The following is a 23499-nucleotide window of genomic DNA, read 5'->3' as shown; positions in this document are numbered from 1 at the left end:
GTTGAAAATATCGTACAAATCACGAGTCTTCCGCTTTGATTTATGTCTCGGTACTTTTTTCACTTTCTTGCTTCTTTTGTTTGCAACGGGTCTTTTCTTTTTATTCTTCCGAGTTTTGGATGTCTTGGCAGATCCACGGCCAGTGAGCTTATGAGAGGCGAGGCGTTTACGCTTCCTCTTATATCCTGAGCCACGCATCATGGTCCCAATTTTGTCCTGGGCCCTCCTTTTCAATTTCAGCCCAGACTCGGCTAATCGGTTTTCCAGCGCCACCTTTAAGGGCTTGCCATTTGTCACTACATCCCCAACAACGTTAATACCCGCATTGAGAGCTTCTTTACCGACAGCTCGGGCTGCGCTTCCCAGATAGGGCAGAATGCGTCGAAACAGACCTCCAAGGAAAGCACCAATTCCATGACCTCGTTGATAAGGACTTCCAACGAATATCCTTCCAAAATCATTATATCGGTCCACTGTTCCTCCACCAGCTTGGTTTGCGTAATATGCAATGTACGGGCTCATTTTTTAGTCAATCAATCCTCTTGAAATGAAGTGTCACGTTCAAAGGACCATACTCGAATGGAATCATATCACCCTGATTGCATCTTATATCTATTTCAATTGTGCGAAATGAATACCTCATCAACGGAATATAATGAGGAGTGGAAAACGTAGTACAGTGCATGGCCCCATAGGTATACGTAGAAGCGCTGAATGGTACCACTCGTAACAGAGATGACTGCACGTCACCTGTTACGGAGGGTACACAAAGATCGCTGTAGATGAACAAATTCGCAGGTAAACCTCTGGCCAAACTTGCTGGTGAAGATCCTTGACAATACGGCCTGGCGTTTGTGAGGCTGTGTATACCTCTCTCAAATCCCAACATATCGGATACTTTATCGGAAAAGTCTATTGCATGAACTGTGCTAGTGCAGTTCCTGGAGTTGCAGTGTTTTACAATTTTCACAAAACCTTGTTGCGCTAAATATTCAAATCGGATATGAGTACTCAAAGACGGAAAAGTATTCATGAACCCCACTAAATCTGTTATATCTTTGAAAACTGCAGTAGGTAGAAAAAATGTTTGTAGTGCGTTTACCTTACTCTTATTGGGGATTGGATTACTAACGAAATTGATTGGAGAATCTTTTCCATTACGTATATGTAAAAAATTGCAAGGAAACTGTATTTCACTCAGACCCACTACCCATTCTCCTTCCAGTTCAACTTGTTTTGGAAGCAAGGTCGTGAATTTCGATGCTGTATTATCAGGATGATAGCTCATGCTGCTGTTGCTGGGGAGCACCATATAAAATTCGTTTCTCTTCATTTTTTCCCAATTGCATGCAGTTCTGCAGCAGGTATCCAAGAATCAAACTTATCAGGATATCCTTCCCAATGAACAAGAACCTGCTTATTTTTTCCTTTTCCCTTGGAGCGTATGACACGTTCCACTATGAACTCGTCCTTGTCCGTTGGTTTATTGACAAGCACCAATTCTGGTTCGTAGAAAAATCCCTCAATTGGTTCGTCAGCAAAATCCATCAACTCGTATATCGGCAATGATTGTTTGAAAACGGCTTTCGTTATTTTGAATATTTCTTTACTCCAATTAGTTTCATATCCTTTCTCAAAGATGCCTTTCGTTCGACTGATGCGTACATAGTCACCAACTTTATATTTAAAGGATTCTTTACGTGGTTTCTCCGTCTTGAATCGACTTTGTATATTACGCCATACGTATGGTGCATTATCCATAGTCACAGCCGCGGGCGCCATCTTTATTGAAGAATGTCGCGAGTTGTTATAAGACTCGACAATTTGTTTCAAAACATCTGTATACTTATATGTTCGACTATGTGTAAAGTAACGCCACATACGTTCCTTCAATGTCCGATTGAAGCGCTCCACAACTGCAGCTTTTATGTCGGGATTACGTGCAACACGAAATTTTATTTTCTTATCAGAAAAAAATTTTTGGACACTGTTGGCCATAAATTCTTTTCCCTTGTCCGTTTGTATCGAAACAGGAATGCGCCCTCCATTTGTATCCATTATACGTTTGAAAGCTTCAAGAACCTGTGATGCTGATTTGTCTTTCAATGGCTCTACCCAGGCAAATTTAATCAAGTCATCAATAACTACAAGTAAATATGAAACCCCATCATTATATGTTTTTAATGATCTCAATTCAACTAAGTCAGCCTCCCACACATCATCAATGTTGGTTACTGTATAATGAAGACGCGGAAATTTACGCTTAATGGGTCTATGAAGGGTATAAGTGTTCTGAGCATTAAGCCAATTTTTTATTTCACTTTCAGGTATTTCTTTCTTATATTTTGACAAAATATTTCGAGCCCCTGTGTATGCCTCAGGCTCTGGATGGTCAAAATATGTCCTCGAGAGTTTTTCATTGTTCAAAACGGAAGCCATGATGTAACTTTGTCGGTTTTCGCAAGTGTAGGGAGAACTAAGCCGGGGTTTTTTCGAGTTTTTACGGGGGCGATGAACAGGAGGAGTGCGTGATCTATAGCTTTTCCTTCTTCTATCTTCGTCTACGGAACTCTCGTCCTCTGAAATTTCAGGTTCTCTTCGATTCCTAATGTCTGGCAATGCTGGTGGAGGCTGATGAAACTTGGGATTACCCAGAAACTCCCGAGGGGTGTTCAGGCTTTGGAGATAAACGGCAAAATGCTCCCATCCTTTAGCTGAATATGTTTTCCGTGCTCTGACAACATCTTGTATGAGATCCACAATATTAACACCAGGAAATGTCTGTCCATCCAAAGTCACTTGTCCTTTTGAATTCCATTTGAGTCTGTTAGCAGTATCAATGGCGTCAATGTATTCTAGTATACCAGCGGCTTTTCGCTGATATACTTTAGGTACAGTAGCAACAATAGCTTTTGGGTCGTATCGTTCAGCGGTTTCAGTTTCGACGTGGGCCTCCGTTTCTAACACCGGCGTTTTAGTTTGTTCTGTATAAAACAAATATCGCCTCAGAACGTCGTTATACAACTTCCATTTTTCATGGTCATCTCTAGGGCTTTTCGAATTTAAAATTTCCAATAGCTGGGTATCTAATCTGCTTGTAACAGTGCCTGGAGTTTGCGCTGATGGCTGAATTTCTTTAACCAATTCCGTTAAAACATGGTGAGCATCAACATGTGAAGAATTTTTTTTTAGACGCTCCACACTCTCCTCTGGTACAAGAATCATTTTACGTGCATGTTCCATCCTTATACAATGGCTGAGATAAGTGCGCTTATCAGAGGACCCAGTAGCATCGGCAAAATTGAACCACCTTTCTGATTAATGATTTTTTTCTTGCTGCTTAAACTTTGTTTTTTATCGGCAAGTTTTCTCAATAGTTTTTTATGTTTGCACAGTTTTGATTTCTCACAATTTTTCAAAGGAATATTTCCGTGTAATAAATTTAAAGCACACTCGCAAATGCAGCGAATTAAATCTTTATTAGCGTGTTGTATTATTACCCGGCGTAGCCTGGGTGGTGCGTAGATGAGAGCGTGTAATAAGGCTGTATTTTTTTCTCCCAGCGACTTGCGAACAGAGCCGCTTTCAGAACGACTTCTCGTTGCCATCACACATGAACGACTGGTACACTCCGTGATGCCCCTCCTCCTTTTATATTGCGATCCTTGCGCGGAATATAAACATAATGGGGATCACTGGGGAATACATTGGTTCGAAACCTACAGTTTTCAGGAGTCGATTGTTTCAAATCTAACAACAAATAGCCATGAGCTGCCGACGTTGCATCAAAATAGGCTTCTTGCAGAAATTTTGGATCTTCTGGATATATTTGACGAGCCAAATGGGCAATTTATGCACGATCTCTGGGATTTTTAAATACGACGATGTAATTTGTATTCAATGAAATGTTTCTCTGTCCTTTACCTTGGTGGAATAAATTTTGAGATAGAAACATTACACTGAGATTTTTATGATGGCTTCCTTTTGTAAATAAATCAACTATTGCACCATTCGAAGATTCCCGCATCAAATCGTCCACGACAACCAATTTTGGCTTATTATCATCAAAATCTCCAGATCTTGGTAGGCCTTCACGAAATTCGACAAAATTATTATCATAATCCGAATATCCATTCTGCCACTCAGCGTAATAAAAGATCACTTTTTCAATTTGGGTATCGCACATTTGCTTAATTTCCTTCAAAAACCTTTTAACAAAAAATGTTTTTCCACAACCCGTGGGACCACAAATCATTGCAGTAAAGGGATGTTTCCACCTCGTGTCCATATTGCCTTCTGATTAATCATGCCTAAAATCTCATCATTTTATACAATTTTACGATATCCGAAAATATGGATTTGAAAATGCTAGAGAGGGGGGTGACGTAATGCACCTGTATTGGGGTCAAGTGGGCTTGCCTATGACTAGGACAAGGACAATGCGCGTAGGCGGGGGCAGGTAAAAAAGGCGAAGAAGTGCAGTAGCCCCCCTGTGGCGCCAACAGTAAAACCCCTGACTTTTCCCAATATAGCCCGAATTTTCTCGCACTAACTGCAGTCGTCCAAGGGACATTCACAATGTCGGACCCAAACGATTTAGCGGGGCCCAGTGACCCGACCGAAGAAAATACTACACCTCCACAGGGAGATTTTGATTGGATAAATAATTTTGATCTTGAGTTATTCGGTGATTTTGCCATTGAAAATAATTTTGATGGAGATTTATTCGAAAATTTTAATTCTGCGCTCTTTGATATTCAATGTGGTGGTGGTGAAAATGTTGTGAGTGACCCTAAGGTTTTGGAAGCTGTTGAAGAGTTTAATCTAGATTTACTAGATCAGCAGAATGGTAAGTATCTAGCTTCATACCTTTTTATAATACCGAGAAAAAATTTTAGGCATATTTTTTTATTGAAAAATACTAAACCCAATTTCAGATCAACAAAATGGCCGCGAAGAAGAGATTGAAAATCGATTGCCGGCCTTAAGGACAATACGACGATCACGCCAGAGACTTCCACGTTTCAAACTCGACACACATGTGATGGAGTTTGCAATCAACCCTTTACCTGAAAGTCGTGACCCTGCCGACTGGGTTGAAGAAGCTTTTCGTGATGTCTATAATAAAATTATTGAGGCTGGAGGGCGTGGTATGAATCGAATGTGCCTTACATTCAATTTTGCAAATATGCAAAGAGACAATGCCTGGATAAGTCCACGTGCGATCAAAGGATATGAGTTTCAAGATCTATGGAATCTTGTTAGCTCTATCGCGCAGAGCGCAAACGGTTTCGGATGTGCCGATAAGTTTTGGATCAAACTTCACGTGGCTGAAGCCCCGGTAGGTCAAGGTCTCCTTGAAAACGGCATGAAAAGAGGGTTTAGTAGAAAATGTATCCTTCAGATTTCGAATGAAGATGGCTTGTGTCTAGCCCGATCACTTGTTGTGGCCAAAGCACATGCAGAAAAATTAAAAACCAGAGCTGATAAGGGCAAGATTCACGAGGTATGGCAGGCAATCCGGCAATGCAAGGGAGAAATGCAACGTAAGGAGGCCGAAAGACTAACTCGAAGGGCAGGAGTCATTGCTCCTGACGAAGGCTGTGGTCTACAGGAAGTTGCTCAATATCAGCGATACTTGGCTGAAGAAGGATGCCTTATCAAGGTCTATTCCCTCATGAGAAACGGAAAAGATCACCCTGTGCTCTACGATGGTACACCTGAATTGATTAGCAGAAAGATGGCCGTCCGATATACCTTACCGATTGTGTATTATCCTGAAGAGAACCACTATGAGCCAATCCAAAATTTACCTTCATTCTTTGGCGTGAAGGATTATTGCGAGCATTGTAACAAACCTTACACTACGCAAGGACATGTTTGTGATAGGACTTGTGATAGGTGTTTGAAGAATCCTCCGTGTGACTCTACGATTGTTGATAAAATAGTGTGTGACGATTGTAATCGAGAGTTTCACGGGCAATTGTGCTTCGATCAACATAAGAAACCAGGATCTTTCAGCGGAAATAACCCCACCGTCTGTGACTATATAAAATTGTGTGGACAATGTAATACGAAAATTGATCATCGCAAAGCTCAGAATCATGTGTGCCATAAATATTATTGCAACGTATGTCAAAAGGACGAAGATATTTCTCATCTCTGCTATATGCCCACCTTAAAAAGCAAGAAAAAATTGACTTTGAAACGCGTGGCGTTTGTTTTCTACGACTTTGAAACCAGACAGGATGAGCTTCTGCAAGGAACTACAGATGTCAACGTACACATTCCTAATCTTTGCGTTGCACAAACTGTGTGTGACCGCTGTGCAGATATGAACGACGATGACATTGTGAACGCCAACGATAATCACGGAAATCCATGTGGCGTTTGTAAACATCGGGAAAATGTTTTCGATGGTGAGGATCCTGTGCGAGGATTTGTTGATTACATCACGTCGATGGGTAAGACGTATAAAAAAGTAGTTTGTATTGCACATAACGCGAAAGGCTATGATTCACAATTCGTTTTGAGAGACGTCATGAAACGCATTAACAGTCAAATTAAAGCGATAATTAACGGAACAAACATTATCTTGATGGATTTTGGGGATAATAAATTTATAGACAGTTTAAATTATTTTCACATGGCTCTTGCAAGTTTACCGAAAGCTTTTGGATTGGGGAATATAGCGAAAGGTTATTTTCCACATTTTTTCAATACAAAAGACAATCAAAACTACGTAGGGCCTATACCTGATAGAAAATATTATGGTGCTGACACTATGGGTGTCCAAGATCGTGAAAAATTCTTATCGTGGTATAATGACCGCGTCGAAGAAGATTATGAATTTGATTTTCGTAAAGAAATTCTTCATTATTGCAGACTTGATGTTACAATTTTGAGACGAGCCTGTGTTGAATTTCGAAAACTGATTATGAATGCTGGAAATGTCTGTCCTTTTACAGAATGTGTAACGATTGCTTCTACATGCATGCGTATTTTTCAAACAAATTTCTTAAAAGACAAGCAGATAGGCATTATACCTCAGGGAGGATATCGGTTAGGGAAAACGCAGTCGAAAATCGCAATTGAATGGCTCTTGTGGCGCGAACATTGCGAGAATCATCGAATAATACATGCCGGACGAACTCGTGAACACAGAACAACTTCAGGCCTGCGTCTAGATGGTTTTTGGGAGGATACCGCGAATAATAATAAGAAATATGCATATCAGTTCCACGGATGTTATTGGCACGGATGCCCACGGTGTTTCAAATTCAATAGAGATAAAGAGTTAAGTCACAAGGATACACTAGAGAGCCGATATGAGAGAACAGGGGCGATTACACGGGAATTGCGACACTCGGGTTATGAAGTCGTTGAAATGTGGGAATGCGATTTTATTCGTCAAAAAAAGACAGATCATGTGTTGGCGAATTTTGTAGAAAACGTTGATCAGCAAATGTTTATAGCGCTGGATCCGCGCGATGCATTTTTCGGGGGACGAACAGGAAATACCGTAACACATTATGACGTAAAAGATAATGAGAAAATTCGCTATGTTGATGTTTGTTCGTTATACCCATACGTTTTAAAGACAGGGGTTTTCCCGATTGGCCATCCCACTGTCCATGTGGGGCGTGATTGTCAGCTTATATGCCCTAATAATAATATTTCGCGGATAGAAGGTCTCGTGAAATGTCGCGTTTTACCCCCTCGTCAATTATTTCACCCTGTTTTACCAGTAAAAGCCCATGGAAAGTTACTGTTCCCTCTCTGTCGATCATGCTGCGATGATCTTGTACAAGACAATTGCCCTCATGATGATCCCGCTGATCGCGAATTTTTGGGAACTCGGGTCGCTCCAGAACTTCGTAAAGCCGTAGAAATGGGGTACAAAATATTAGAAATCAGTGAGCTTTGGTAGTATAAGAGTACTACGCGTTATAATCCTGTGACGCGAACAGGTGGATTATTTGCCGAATACATTAACACTTTTTTGAAAATAAAACAAGAGGCTTCAGATTGGCCTGCTGAGTGTGTAGATGATGAATCAAAGAATAGATATATTGCTGAATATGAGACGCGAGAAGGTATAAAACTTGACAAAGATAAAATTCAAAAGAATGCCGGATTAAGAGCCGTAGCAAAACTTTGTTTAAACTGTCTCTGGGGTAAATTTGGGGAGAGGGAGAACTTGACAAAAAAAGCTATTATTCGAACACATGAGGAATTTGCAAATATAATGTTTAATCCTGAAATTGAAGTAACAGGACTTGTTCCTGTCGATAACGACACTCTCTTCATGTCCTGGAAACATTTAAACGAAGCCGCGGAAATGTCCACTAAGGCTAATGTCGTTATTGCGGCTTATACAACCGCTCACGCGCGTCTAAAGCTATATTCTTATCTAGAAAAACAACAAGAACGTGTTTTATATTATAATACAGATTCGGTAATTTACGTCAGCGATGGATCAAATGAATTACCGCTAGGGAATTTTCTAGGGGATTTGACCGACGAAGTAGAGGGCTACGGAGAAGGAAGTTTCATTACTTCTTTTGTCTCTGGGGGGCCTAAATTTTACACTTATCGCGTAAAAAAACCGGACGGCAGTATCGCGGAAGTTAGTAAAATAAAAGGGGTTAGACTGAATTATGAATCGCGTAAACAAATTCATTACGACTCGATTCGCGCGCTCGTTGTCGATAAAGCAGATCCCTACCAGATCGACTATCATGGTATTCGTCGGCAGTGTATCATGACGTCATCACGAAACCTGAGAGTAAGATCGTACGTGCGACAGGCCCAAAACGGCGGCTTGATGGTTTCGCGACACTGCCCTATGGTTTCAAAAAACCGCGACTGAACAGCTGCTAGTTGGCGCGCACTGTTTTTAAAAATTAAGTATTTTATGCATTTAGATTAATTGTTGTAGTTTTGTATAATATTGTTATGCACGAAAAACGTTTGTAGGCCTGCATTATTTAATAATTAATGAGACAATTTAATGAGTAGGGGCTATTCCTCCACTCGCTTAATATTTTATTGTAGCCTCGAATAGTTATTATTAATGGATAGGGAATCGTTTGTTGATAATTAACATCCAAATTACATATTTTTAAGTTTGTTTGTTCATTAGATATCAATTTTTTAAAAAATGGGCCCTACAATGTTTACATTTGAGCAGAGCCTCCTGGTGTCAGGAGGCGGCCCTACGGTTTTACCGACACTGTGGAATTCTGGGAATGTACGTTTCTAGGGTCCTGGGAGGGGTTACCGACTGTCAGGGGGGCGCCACCGTCAACTTTGACGGGGCGGGTTTTCAGCCGTTCGTATTTCGAATTGAAATACGAAGTTTCAAAAACCCGCGGCCCGCGAAAATGAAAATTAGCTGTAAGAAAAATGTATGTTATACAAAGAAATAAATAAATAAATAAATAAAAACTAGAAAAAAGTCTCCCTTTAAATTTTTCCCCACCCAATTCCTATTTAATGATAATTTAAAAATAAAAGAACGAAACATTAAAAAGAAAAACAACAACAAATGTTTATTTTAAAAAACTTTTTATTAAAAAAACTTAAAACTAAAATACAATTAATAATAATATAAATCTAAATCTAAAATACTTTTTTTTCTTAATATTTAAACTTAAAACTAAGGGAAAGAAATCGAGGGAAATAAATAAAAATAGAAAAAAGAAAATATTTATATTAAAAAAAAATTTTATTAAAAAATAAAACTTAAAACTATCACTTATCACTTATCATATTTAGACGGTCCTGTCCGGAGGTGCAATCAGCCTCTCGGCCATTTTACACCCTGCCTTCAGGCAGCCGTCTAGTCGCTGGTATCGAGTATTTGTGCCCTACGAGCTAACTCATAGAGCCCCTTGATCCCGTCCCTGTCGACACGTATATCTATGCAAGTAGACCCGAAGACATTCCATCTGGCTTCATCGAGTCCGCTGCATCTTGTGCATAGGTGAAGAGGATCCTCCTCTGTCAACCCGCATCTTTTGCATAGGGGGTCAGTCCCCTTGCCTATCCTTGATAAGTACAGAGCCAGGGGCCAGTGTCCAGTGATAAGCCCCACTATAGTACGGAGCTTAACCCTGTTTAGGCCCAACAGGGTCTCTGCCAACTTCCTAGTGGGTTCTCCTAGGAGGGATTTCGTGTGCTTGGCACCCGTCTCCGAGTCCCATCTCTCCACGACCCTCCTATCCGCACGTTCCTTGACCAGGACCTTCACAAAATCGGTGTGCACGCCTACGTGCTCCACCTCCCCCTGAAAGCCCCTGCAACTACCGTTCTTTGCTAGCTCATCGGCTCTTTCGTTGCCTTTGATGCCAGCGTGGCCCGGAATCCAGGCCACCTCGAGCCGATTATTTACGGCAATTTCCTCCATCAGCTCGACGCATTCACTCACCAGTTTAGAACAACACTCATACCTGAGTATTGCCCTAAGCGCGCGCTTGCTATCTGAGTAGATGAAGATCTTTTTGCCCCTGTCCCCTCTCTCCAGGATCATCCTGGCGCAGGCTCTTAGGGCAGCTAGCTCAGTCTGGAGCACGGTTGCGTGTGAGTCCAGCCCAATGGTCCTCGCTATTGCGGGCCCCTCTGACCAGACCCCCGCACCTGCCCGTCCGCTCACCCGTGATCCGTCCGTATACCAGACTAGTCCACGGGGCGGCACCCAGTCCGCATCCTTTCCTGACGGGGTTTCCCCCCATCCAAGATTGACCGAGAACTTTCTGCGAAAGTGCCATCGGGGTCTGCAGGCGTCAGCACCGCGCGACAGTAGCCCTTCCAGCTCTCCGTCCGCGCGGAGGACACTAGCATGCCCATTCCTAGCTCCTTTCCATGTTCCCTGTAGCCGCAGCCTTGCGGCCGCTCTTGTTGCCTCTTCCCTTATAATTAGGTGTGGAGGTTGCATAAAGAGCAGAGCCTCCAACGCTGAGCTGGGGGTCGTTCTGAGGGCCCCTGTTATGCCCAGCATCGCAAGCCTGCCTATTTTGTCCACCGCTTTCCTGTGGCAGGCCTTGTTCAGGGCTGTCCACCACACTGCGGCTGCGTATGTTAGCTGTGGGGTCATAATGGCCGTGTAGATCCATTTGACCATCTTCGGCCTTAGACCCCATGTGCTTCCAAACATTCGCCTGCATGCCCAGTATGTCATGGTGACCTTGCTAGTCTGCATGGCGATGTGCTTTTTCCAGCTGAGCTTCTCGTCGAGCCAAATACCTAGGTATTTGACCTCACTCGAGAATTCCAGCATTGTGTTATAAATGGAGGGAGCTTTAACAGCACCCCTCCTTCTACGTGTGAAGGGCACCATCTCCGTTTTGCCTGGGTTTACCCTTAGGCCCTTCGATGTGCACCACTGCTGAACATAATCCAGCGCCTTTTGCATCTTGCTGTGTAGCATGCCTGTGTTCCTGCTAGTTACCAGCAGTGCCACATCATCTGCATATGCGACTGTCCTTACCCCCAGTTCCTCGAGTCCAGTGAGGAGGCCGTCAACAACAAGGAGCCATAGCAGAGGAGAGATAACCCCCCCCTGCGGGCAGCCCCTCCCTGCCGCAGCCCTTACCTCACTGTCCCCAAGGGTGGAGTGGACAACTCTTGATCGGAGCATGGCGGCTATCCATTTGATGATCGAATCCTCGATCCCAAACGCTGCCGCAGCTTTCTCCATTGTATCAAAGGCGGTATTGTCGAAGGCCCCTTCGATGTCTATAAAGACGCCAAGGGTGTCCTCCCCCCTTTCCTTCGCATTTTCTATTGTGCCTACCAAGTGGTGCAGCGCAGTCTCAGTCGATCTGCCAGCTTGGTAAGCATGTTGTGAGGGGCATATCTGATTAATCCTCAGTGCCCCCTCCTTAATGTGCCTATCGACCAGCCTTTCCAGCGTCTTCAGTAAGAAGGAGCTCAGGCTGATCGGTCTGTAGGCTTTCGCGTTGTCGTAGCTGCATTTACCCGGTTTGGGGATAAAGACAACCCTGACTTCCCGCCACCTGCCTGGCACATAGCCCAATGCTAGGCAGGCCCTGAATGCCGGTATCAGTCTGCACAGGAGCAATGGCCCCCCTCTTCGCAAGAGGGCCGGATGTATCCCATCCGGACCTGGACTCTTGTACATTTCGAAGGAGTCCACCGCCCATTGCAGCCTGTCCAGCGTTACTATTCGTGCGGCTAGCTCCCAGTCGGGATCGCCGCTTCCTGTTCGCTTCCAGTCCACTCCCAGGCACTCTCCTGGAAGCTCTATAACAGAGTCCGGGAAATGCGCGCGAACCAGATGCTCAAGGACCTCTCGCGGTTCTGTGATGGTCTCTCCGCTTTCCAGCGTGATTCCACCCAGCCGTTGTGAAGGGCCCCCCGAGAAGACCCTGCGAAGCCTGGAGATGCCTGAAAGCGCCTCCAGTTCCTCACAGTATGTCCTCCAGGTGAGCTCCTTTGATCGTTTTATGAGCCTCTTGTACTCTCTCTGCGTATTTCTGTACAGAGTCCAGTCTTCGGCCCTTTTCGATTTGTGCGCTCGGTTTCCGAGCCTCCTGGACTGGCTTCTCAGCCTGTCCAACTCACGGCTCCACCAGGGCACTTTATTTCCCTTCCTGCAACGTCTAGCCGGGCATGCCGTCTCGAAGGACTCGGTTAGGGCAACGTGGATTCTTTCCACCTCGTCCTCTAACCGGTCCTCCCTGCAGGGCCTAACGCGTCCAACCCCGAGCCTTTCCTCCAGGTTCCTCCCGAAGGAGTCCCAGTCGGTGGCCCTTGGGTTTCTGCGCAGGCGGTCCTGCTGCGGTTGGGCACAGCCCTCTATGCTAAATCTGATGCGTCGATGGTCAGAGAGTGTGTCCTCCCGGTCCACCCTCCAGTCCCGGCATCGCCTCGCCAGCCGGCGGGTGCACATGGTTACGTCAATGATACATTGACAGCGAGAAGTGACGAACGTGGGCCTCGAGCCCCTGTTTAGGATCTCTAGGTCCACGTCTGCCATAAATTCCAGGAGAGCAGTGCCCCTGTCATTACATCTTTCGCTGCCCCACACCACGTTCTGCGCGTTTGCGTCACAACCTATGATGAGTGGCAACTTTCTAGCTCTGCAGTGATTCACCAGATCACGCAGCTCATTGGTAGGTGGTGGTGTCGGCGAGTCATGTGGGAAGTAAGCCGAGCAGAAAACTATATCCTCCGCACCGGCCTCCCCCCGAAGTCTCACGACAACCGCCACCAAGTCTCTGTGGCAGAAGTTGGCCATTCCCCTGGCTCCGCACGCTCTTTTGACAGCAATGCAGGCCCTGGGGCCCAGGTCGCCCCGAGCATAGAATAGCTCCACTTCGCCTCCAGATAGGCCTTTTACCGAGCCTCCGTGTTGCCAGGGCTCTTGTATAAGGCATATGTCTGTATGCTCTACTGCTAGGCTGCGACTCAGCAGGGCAGTCGCAGCCTTGCAGTGCTGCAAGTTAATCTGGGAGCAGTGGACTAGCAGAGAGCCTAAGCCGTCTCCCCGCATATTGCCCTCTGCTCCTTCTCCCCTTGTCCCCCTGGCCATTGGTGGGCCGTTAGGCAGGGCCGCCTGGTGGTGCCCTACCCTGCCCCGAGTGTGATGAGCCCGGCAGGGCCCAGTTGAGGGTCCCTTGAGACCCTCGCCCAGTTCCCGCCGCGCCCCCTCTCACCAGAGGCGGCCTTCCTCTCCGGCCTTTACTCCGTCCGCTCAGCGGAGGCTTTGCAGGGGCAAGGGGGTCCCTCTGTAAGAGGGAGCCTTCCTCGCTCTCCTTTTCCTCACCCTCGCGGGCGCCTTCCCCGGCAGTTACTGGGGCACTCTCCGGGCCACTTGGGCCCTTTGGTGCTCCCTCCCGCCCTCCCCCATCCTCGGCGATCCCCGACCCCCCTTGGTCAGCGACCGCGTCCACTGGGCCTGTCTGCGCCCGGGGCGCCTTTCCTCCCGCCGCTCTCCGCTGGGTCTCATAAAAACGAGCCCGGCCGAGGCAGTAGAAAGGGGCCATCCCCAGACCTTTCAGAACCTCTAGGGACTGGGGGTCCACACCCAACACCAGGTTGAGCCCTTCCTCCCCGCTCCGGCAGTCCCAGACCCTCCACTTACCTGTGGTGAGGGCCCTGTTCTGCCTTCTCAGCCTCTCGAGGGCCACAGCCGCCCCCACGGGTTTTCCCGGGAGAAAGGCCGTAACCCTGATCAACTTTTGGAGCGCTTCCTTATCCACCAGGATAAGGGAGGCCCCCTCCCAGGGTACCAGGGTGGGCACCACGGTTTTCAGCCATTCTCTCGACTGACTGTCCGTGCATGCCACCCATAGCACGCCATCGTCAAACCAGTGGCCATCAAAACTCGGGAGCTGACCGTCTAGGTCAGTCCCAAACATTGCCGCCACTAGCGCCTCCTGAACCAGGTAGGCCTGCTCCCTCGTCAGGGACAGCTCAGGATGGCCAGTTGGCACTATGGCCACCCTGCCGCCACCCTTCGCCGCCTCTTTGAAGGAGGTTGCCCCTAGCCCTTCCATAGCCCTTGCCTTTTTCTTGGGCATGGCCACATCGGGGGGAGTGGATCCGGAGGACCTGGGCCTCTTGGGCCCTGTCCCCTGTTCCTCCTTATCCCCCGATGCGGTCTCTGCCTGCGGAGATTGCTGATCCCGCGAGGCCTCGGCTTTCAGCCTAGCCTGGCGGGCCCGGCGCTTCTCCGCACCCGTCCTACCCTTTCTCCTCATCCCCTGGGTAGGGTCAGCGACAGCGGGCCCACCACTGGTAGGCCCCTCTGAGGCTGACTCCTCCTCCACTTCCATTCGAATCTGCGCTTGTTCCCCTTCCGGAGCCCTAGCGCAGATCGTCACCTCCTCTGCCCTGGAAGCCTTTGCCGTTCCCTCAGTGAGGGCACCGTCATCGGCGTTAAAATTTTTATTAAATGTTGGGTCCATGTGATTCCCACGAGTGTCCAGGAAAAACGGTCCACCCCCGCAGAGCCTGGATGCGGAGGTAAGGCATGCATACAATGGGGTGCTGCCTGGTTCCCCAAGGGTATCGTTAGAGACACTGTACCCCAGTGCCATTCAGCCCTCGGCACGATTACTTCCACCTTGGCTTGGGGAGTCTGGTCCGCGGCGATGCTTTTGGTCTTCCTGACGGGTCTTTACTCCCGTAGGTCGACGTTATGGCCATCGCAGACCGATATCCGAAGTGTACCCCGGAAATCCAGATTCAGGTGCTCTTTCCAGCCTCCTGTCTCCGGTCCCAAGGTGCCACTCATACTTCGGTCCCCTCCTATCCGCCACCTGGAGACGCGCTCAGTGGGTGACTCAAACCCTCCCCTTCGTCTCGTTTATAGAGAGGTCCGGGGCTGAGAACTTAAAACTAAAATACAAATTTTTTTTTTTTTTTTGTTTTTCCTAATTTGATTTTCTAATTTAAAGCTAAGGGAAATAAATAAATAAATAAACAAGTAAATATTGATTTTTAAATTTTGTTTTATTTTTAAAAAAAACTTAAAATTAAAAATACATTTTTTTTTTAATTTAAATCAAGTTGGAGGGGGGGGGCAGGGGTCTCAGTCCCACTGCTCCAGGGACCAGTCCTCCTCCGTCAGGTCAGGCTGGGCGGACTCCTCCCCGAAGAGGATCCTCAGCGCCCAGGCATCCTCGACGTCGTATAGGACGAGCACCTGCTCGCCCTCGGCCTCGAACTGGCGCGACTCGCGCCTCACAGCGCGGACCCACCGCGCTCTCGGGGTGTCTGGGCCGACACCTCCCTCCCAACGGGCTCCGGCCTGAAACAAAAGGAAAATAAAAATACATTAATATGCAATAATTATAGGAAAATGAGGAAGGAAGGGGGTATTTTTTAGGAGAGGAATAGCCAGATGGGGATGACAGGACGGGGTTAAAGGGAATAAAGGGGGGTTTACAGAGCGAGGGAGAGAGAGAGAGAGACAGATAGAGACAACTTACCAGGTAGGCCTCGTCCTCCGCATCCGCCAACCATTTCGCGGCCCTGGCGTGCAAATCCTGGATGGCGAAAATATTTTCGCCTTCCAGGGTTTCACCCTCCTCGTCCTCCCACCGCAGCCACGCATTGGCCTCCCGCAGGTAGGCCCGCTTCCTCCTGGTGGCCTGCATCTGAAAAACAAAAAACAATGAATTAAAATCAAAAACAACACAATGAATTCAAAAATTAAAAAACTAAAACGAACAAAATGAATTTAAAAACTAAAACAAACGAAAAAACGAAAATCAAATAACTAATAAAAAACACGAAAACGAAAAAAAAAATCAAAAACTAAAACAAACGAAAATCCAAAACTAGAACAACAAAAATTGAAATGAAAAAATACGCGAATTTGAAATTTTAAAACGCGAAACGTATACCCCACGGCGGGGCGATATAAAAACAATATAAAAATACGCGATATAAAAACAAAAAGAACCCGTGGAAGCGAAATAAAAAACCCAAAATGAACCCTCGGGCGCAAAAACACGGAAAACTGAAAATTAAAAAAAAAAAACCGCGAGAAAAACGCCCCACCAAAAACCGCGAAACACAGCGAAGAAACATGCAAAAAATATGTAAAAAACTTACCTCGAGGACAAAGTGCTCCTGGCACGCTCCTTGACAGGTTACAACAACCATTTTAAAACAAATATTTTTTTTAAAAAAACGAAAAACACAAAAAAACACTAAAACTGGACACTGGAGTCCTCCGGATGACGATGGTGAAAGAGGGCGAGTAGTGGAACCTCACGGTTTATATAACTTTTGCCCCACTATTCGCCCTCAACCCTCTAAACCGTAAGTTAGAGGGAGATGAGGGTAAGGATATATGCGGGAAAGACGAGGAAAAAGGCAAAATTGTTCTCTAAACCCTCTAAACAACGAGAAGGAAAGAGACAATAAACGAAAGCCTACAGGATGCCGACGAAGAAGAAGCGAGAGAAATTTCTCCTCGCTTCTACGAGTAAAAAAAAAAGGGCTGGGAACAGGAGACGGGAATATTGGGTCTTGCCTAGCAATAAAAAAAAAAGTCACGACTCACAGGTAATGCAATAAAATGTATGACTTTTATTTCAGCTATCCATAAAAATACAAAAATGTTTAATAAATTTTTAAGCCGAACGGTTACTGGGTGATAACGGGGTGAAATCAAGACTCTGGATGACCAATCCTTCATCATCATCATCCCCGCTTTGATCCAATTGCATCGCAATTTGATCAAGCTCTTTTTGGCGCTGCGTTGGAGTCCATCGCCCTTCGTAATCGTCCTCGCGATTCCTTTGTTCTAGATTCGCGCCCAACGCGACTAGAACGGCCTCGATTTCCTCGATAGTTTTTCGCGGTTCTGAAATGAAAAAAAAAATACAAGATTAGCTTAAATCAATCTAATCTCAAAATTCGTATGATTGATTGATTGAATATTTACTTTTCGGGGTTGAGGCCGCGAAGTTCAATGGTCCAAGCTGAGCATCTTCACCTTCGCGTTCCAGGATTAAATTGATAACTGATGGAGTACTGGGAATGATCTCGATCGATGAATCCAATTCCATCATGGTCTCAGGGATGATATCCTTCGATGTGAGGTCCTTGGATCGATTGTTTTCTGATTCGCGAGCTCTAAATTGTCTTTGTTTTTCCTTAGCTAACTCGCGACGTTTTTCGCGAGCGATAAAGTCGGCCTTCTTTTTTTCCGCGAGTTTTAAAGGTTTTTCGCGAGCCTGTATTTTTTTCAGATCCTTTTTCTTTTCAATATAGTTCACTTGATTGAATAAATCAAGATCTTGTTCTAGCATATTAATCCACAACTTTTTTTCCTCTGTGTTCACTTGCACGATTTCACTTGTTTTTTTATTATTGACTTTCAGGATTTTAGAGCCACTTTGAGTGCTACCGGCTGATTTATGGCCCAATCGTCTGGTTGAGTTTTTTTTCTTCATCTTTTCAACCGTTTGGAGGTCAAAGTCAATATTTATGACAGGGGCTGTCTTGGAAATTTCACGTCGTTGGAATTTCACTTTTTTCACTATTTTTTCAATTGATCTTTTCTCATCACTGTTATATTGCACTACACGATCACTAATTATCTTAATTCCGTTTTGATTGGCCTTGTTTCCACCATATTTAGATTTTTTAGGTTTAAAAGTTCCAGGCTGATAACCTGATTTATAACTGGATTTTGGAGATGAGTTCATTTGACTTGATGTCATTTTGACGTAAAAAACGTAAATGCAGTAAAATGATCTCACTGGGGTCCTTGATGCATCCCTAGTTTAGAGGAGGGGCTAAGTTTTCCACACTTTTTTGAAGATTTGCCCTTGGTGGGGGGTCCTTTGCATACCTGATGGGGGAGGATGCTCGAGTTTTCCTTTTTTTTCGCCCCCCCCCCACTTGTTTTGCATTTGTTGGCTATTGAAAGGAAAGGTCAATGATTGGCCCATTTCCTTTCTTGTAGACCAATGTCTCCTCCCCCGCAGGGAGATAATATTCTTCCTCACACGCCCTAAAAAAGTAGTACCAATAGAGTTTTTCCCCCACTCCTGCTTTGCATAATCTTGTGTGTTCTATGCAGTCGAAAAAACCATTTGACTTCGACATTTTATATAATAATACATCACTATTATGCACAATTGCTTTAGTAACCACAGCCAAAGTTTTTGCATTTTTCGCATATTTCTTTTCATTTAATAAATTCGCGATTGCAATGCTTCTCAGTGATGGAGGATTATATCTCATTTGAAAATTCCATTCGATTTCTTTATTAGATTCTGCAGGTTCTTCATTGTAACATACTTTAAAAGTCGTACACATGTCTATGCCCTCATCTTGAGAGTGTAATTTATCCCTGCGATATCTGATATCGATTTTATTCCATATTTCACCGAGAAATTTATATTTGCATACACAAGAAGGATCAACAAGGAAATCTTCCACTTCGCATTCCAATCCTGACCCTATCGCGATTTTCCGCGCTTTTGCTGGAATGCACATGTCATCACTGTCTAGGTAATCATCATCGGTATATTTATCAACACATACGCGTACTCTTTTCTGGCGAAATTGAGGCTTTTGTCGTCCCTCATACGATTCGCGACCCGCGAGATATTTTTTAAGGGACTCTAAATCGTAACTTTCAAAGTTTTTAGACATTTTTACTATTGCAATGCCTTTTAACGAATGACAACAAACGCGTCACTCGATTTAACAAAAAAAATCGGTATAGGAAGGTTCCATGGTAAGAGTGGGGGGTGCCGCGCAACATACAAAAACCGCGAAAGTGGGGCGCATGTGTGACGCCGCCGCCGCAGAACTCCCTGCGGTGGGGGATAATGTGTGACGGTTATAGGTCTGTCATGCGTATAGTGGGGGATTCTGTCCCCTCCACTCTCATACGTAGCGCTATAAAACACGGGTGCTCGCGGTGGATTTGATTCAGTCGTCCTGATTTCATCCATTCATTTTTTCAACATGGAGAGCAACAAACAAAAGGGATTCAGTGATGCTGAACAGCATGTGGTCTTGTCTCAAGTTATATCTTTGAATAGATCAGAGACAAAACAAATTCGTGTCGGCTTAAAAGTTACGTGTTTCTGTCAATTCGTCCCGGTTGTGCAATTTATGGGCGTACGCCCGAAACGCGCCATATTGTCAATGACACGAGAAGAATGGACCCTTTTTTTCAACGATTTGGATGCTGTAACCGATTACTTTGACCCTGAGAAGTTCCACCCAAAGATCAACCACAATCTACCTGCAAAGGAATTTGGGGCCATAAACGTGAAATTCCACCGCAGTTTTGAAAATCCCTGCGTGACCTTTGTTCGCAATGATGATGCAAATCAGACTCCCATAATGATGATGGGACAGAGCATCATTACATTGAAAAACAAGGCTGCATGGATTAATCAGTGGCTGGATTTCTTGGAGACATTGCCTCTCAAGGAATACAAGGAATCGCTTGTACAATCAATTAAAGGAATTGCTATGAATTATATGGATTATAATAGAATGCCTGCCACGGAGGATCTTCATCATCGCATACGCGTAAATTTCGAGGAAATTTATCTCATGGCTCGCGATGATCTTCGACGTACAATACCCCACGAAAATCTTGGTTATTTGTATCAATTATTTGGAGAATTATTCCATAATTGTTACAATTATTTGGATAAATTCGCGGGAGGGGCTTACAGAATGCCCTCATATTGAAAAACCATACACATATGATTTTATGTAACTCATTTGTAAAATGGAACCTACGATTTTATGAAATATAAAAAAAGATAAAATTTAAACCCTATGTTTAATTATTTATTACAAAAACCCTCAACATCTTTTCAGGTATAAAAAAGACGGAAGGCAAAAAACATTTTTGATCTTTAAATAAAAAAAAAACCTTTTAAAAGGAAACAACATGCACTAAAAGAGAGAGAAAAACATAGTCAAAAAAAAAGGAGACATCGTTGAGAATTTTTCCAACGGTCTTCCATAGAAAGGGAAAATTTATTACCCTAAAAAACCTGTAAAAAAAATCATCCATTTACTGCGCCATTCATGTCAGGGCATTGCGCAATCCTCCATCTAAAAAAAAAAAAAAATAATGGGCCCAGTTTCCCTTAACACGTGAACGACATTCCATTGCATAACAATGGAATGCTTTCAGGCGTTTTGGGACCTGCCCGCATTCCTTCGTCACCCACCCACCACCCACTTGCTCTCGAACAATGACATTTTTTGGGGACCCTCACCCCAGGGGGGCCCTAGAGCGGCGACGTCCTCCTCAAAGGACAATGGGGAAAACGTGTTCGGACACGTCTGGAAAAAGGGGGGAAGGGGGGCGATTCCTGGAAGAAAATTCGCCAATCGTGCCCACTTACTACTCTTGAGCTCGCGGCAATACGCATTCCGACTCCTAGTCCGCGGATGGCCCAGGTGTTCGCCTCACGAATGGCTTACGTCTCTTGGAGCAACAGTAGTCCGGACATTCTTTGCGAACGAGCTGAAAGACCTCCCCGGTTACTGCAATTGAGCGGGACATGTTCAATTGCAGTGTGGTGACTAAGTCGCCACTACACCCTGGCATTCCCGGGTAAATTCTCCAATCCTGTCTAGACCTTCCAAAACCCATTAGACCTAGCACGTACCCGACCGACGCCATCCCTACCATAAAAACCTAGGGAATAACCCAGAACTATCCCAGCGAAGAACCCAACCTCCTTGCGCACTTAGTCGAGATCCCTAGCATCCCCTCTCCTGTTTCCCAAACATTCGCACGCCCACACATTCCGCACATTTTTCCACACTCAACAGTTACTCACCAGCCAGCACTTGGACACATTCAACGTTCACACTTGTAGAATTAATCGATAAACTCTCGTTAATACAATCGACCTGGTGTTACCTTCCACTTGCTCACCCCCACAGCAGTATTCTAACGTCGCGTTGCGCTCGGTCCCTCGATCGCGGTGGTCCGGGGAGGATGACCCATTGGGACGGGGGATACCGGTGAGCCTCCGGTCGCGATGCGATGACTATCGATCCTACTTACGCTAACGTGGCACTCGCGAATCCTAGCTAATAAAGGAGTGGACTCACCGGCTGATGGCCTTGAAGATCCAGGCGTTGGCTGGCTCGGCTGCTGAGTCAATCCCTCGATCTCTGCAACGTCCTCTCGAACAGCTCGAAGGCTGGAACCTTTCCCTCGTCGGGAGGGCAGTACCCCGGCGCACGGCGGGCGACTACGAATCCTTGAGGGCACCACCCTCCATGGGTCCCTCGTTGTAGTCGCTGGAGATGTTGCTCTGGCATGCTGGGAGACGATCCGCAGACTTCGCAGTACGACGGACGCATTATTGTGACCCCCCCCCCCGGAGATCCGATTGGCAACTTAGACTCCGGAATGAATTCGCAATGATGCGCTGCCATGGGGGACGTTAGACGATAGGTTCGCTAGACGTGCCAAAAGGCAAGAGCTGCAAAGTAAAATAAAAAGTAAAGGACAAAACCGATTAAGGAGTAGATGGGGCGGCACCCCGCGGCACCGAGCTGGGTAGCTCGGGACGCTGGGCGCCGTCCCTGGGAGAGGGCCTTCCGGTGCCCGCCGAGCTGGGTAGCTCGGATCGGGGCCCGGTGGAGGCGCTGCAGGAGTGCTCCACCTCGACTCCCCTCGAAAGAGTAGCAGAGAGGAAGCAGACCCACAGAAAGCGGGAACTCATCCATTTCACCGGACGACCCACCCCGCGAACTGTCTCTTTCGCGACGAATAACCACCCACTCCCCCTGAGACCCAGCCCAGTCGCGTTTTCGCCCATCTCCACCGTTGTAGGAGCTTCCGACTACTGACGCGTGGCTGGAACTAGCTGCGAGAACCGCAACGCCCATGCCCTTGGCACTGCGAAGCAGCCTCTCCCCCCTCGCCCCCACTCACGCGTTGACCCACCCCCTCAACCGCCGATGGCGCCGTCCCTCGCGGCCCCCGAATGACCTCGACCCCTTCCCGAAACTTCCCGAACTCCCCTGGAAGATTACCAAACGATTCCGCGGGCAGCCCCTCCGAATGTTTCCCAAACGGCGCGACCTCTTTCCCAAAACTTCCCAAATATTAGGGAGTCCGGCCCGCCCCTCCGCGACCTAATCCCTCCCTACCAAAGCCCCCTTTGGGCACAGGGGTTCACCCTCCCACGGAACCCCCTTTGGTTTATTTATTGTGGCCCCCCTAAAGGGGGGGATCTCAACCCTTACACCAAGTTCGACTCGGGGTCCGCGGGGTCGTCACACCCCGTGTGTAAGGGCTGTTTTACCCGCCATTACACCCCCTGCGGGAGGTGTCAGGCTGACAGCATGGACCACCGCCCTGAGGTTCCCTGCGGGAGTCGTGCCTGCGTCCGTCACTTGTGACCCGGCGCCGTCATAGTTGCTAAGTGTCCTTCGGCCATCTGAGCCCGCCGACAGTATGGATTTTTCCAAACCCCCCCCTTGGCAGTGGGTAATGGCCTAAGTGTTTGTTATCATGTAAGTAGAGTAGATTAATAGGCCATGCGAGGTTTCCGAAAACCATAACCTGGCAAGGTTGTTTTCATCATATCGCATTGAGTACTCAATGCGCACCCTGTGGACTCGGCTTCGATCCCAGCCCTGATTTTTTTAAATTTTCTATAAATTGTTGCTATTTTTTGTAACTGCCTATAATCGCGTCTGGCAACAAATAAAGTTGCCTAGCATTACTCATCCACCCATTCTACTCGTCCCCCTGTCTATTACTTACTTGAGATTAGTTATGTGTTGTCTCGTTTCCAAATGGGGTTTATTATGAAGCGAATTGTGTGATGTCCTGGGGTTGAATATTATAGATGGCACTATTTATCAGCCATTTTGATCCGCGAATTTTGAAAATATTATAAAGAGCAAAATGATAAATCAACGCCATATGGAATTTTAGAAAGTCAGAAGGAATGCCAAAAAATAAACAGCGGGACAATGAACAAGGGAGAAATAAATTTA

At 46.0% G+C, this 23499-nt stretch overlaps 3 protein-coding genes across 3 annotated transcripts in view; all 3 read right to left on the bottom strand.

Moving 5' to 3' along the window:
• Positions 1–22214, bottom strand: part of LOC135164763 (uncharacterized) — a 30775-nt gene extending 8561 nt beyond the window's left edge. The window contains exons 1-2 of the mRNA XM_064125417.1: positions 22031–22214; positions 21595–21885 (exon numbers count right to left, since the gene is read on the bottom strand). Of these exons, the coding sequence (XP_063981487.1) occupies positions 21595–21885; positions 22031–22214 (475 nt within the window). The remainder of the gene's footprint in view (positions 1–21594; positions 21886–22030) is intronic.
• On the bottom strand, positions 15563–16173 carry LOC135164387 (uncharacterized). The gene is made up of 2 exons (XM_064124668.1): positions 15963–16173; positions 15563–15781 (listed from the first exon to the last, which is right to left on the bottom strand). The coding sequence occupies exons 1-2, from the start codon at positions 16128–16130 to the stop codon at positions 15563–15565; spliced, it is 387 nt and encodes a 128-aa protein (XP_063980738.1). The 5' UTR covers positions 16131–16173.
• LOC135164475 (uncharacterized) lies at positions 17071–18388 on the bottom strand. Its single transcript, XM_064124868.1, has 3 exons — positions 17429–18388; positions 17169–17347; positions 17071–17079 (listed from the first exon to the last, which is right to left on the bottom strand). Exons 1-3 carry the CDS (start codon positions 18207–18209, stop codon positions 17071–17073), a joined length of 969 nt encoding a protein of 322 aa, XP_063980938.1. The 5' UTR covers positions 18210–18388.
• Positions 22215–23499: the final 1285 nt, after the last annotated feature.

The sequence above is a fragment of the Diachasmimorpha longicaudata genome, chromosome 7, assembly GCF_034640455.1.
Source record: "Diachasmimorpha longicaudata isolate KC_UGA_2023 chromosome 7, iyDiaLong2, whole genome shotgun sequence".
Classification (NCBI taxonomy): domain Eukaryota; kingdom Metazoa; phylum Arthropoda; class Insecta; order Hymenoptera; family Braconidae; genus Diachasmimorpha; species Diachasmimorpha longicaudata.
The sequence above is the reverse complement of the archived record's forward strand: the minus strand, read 5'-3'. Positions and strand labels throughout refer to the sequence as shown.

Coding starts and splice junctions, on each gene's coding strand:
- LOC135164387 (XM_064124668.1), bottom strand. CDS start 16,130: ATGCAGGCCACCAGGAGGAAGCGGGCCTACCTGCGGGAGGCCAATGCG. Junction 15,782..15,962: donor CGGAGGACGAGGCCTACCTG/GTAAGTTGTCTC, acceptor CTTTTGTTTCAG/GCCGGAGCCCGTTGGGAGGG.
- LOC135164475 (XM_064124868.1), bottom strand. CDS start 18,209: ATGACATCAAGTCAAATGAACTCATCTCCAAAATCCAGTTATAAATCA. Junction 17,348..17,428: donor CGCGGCCTCAACCCCGAAAA/GTAAATATTCAA, acceptor TTTTCATTTCAG/AACCGCGAAAAACTATCGAG.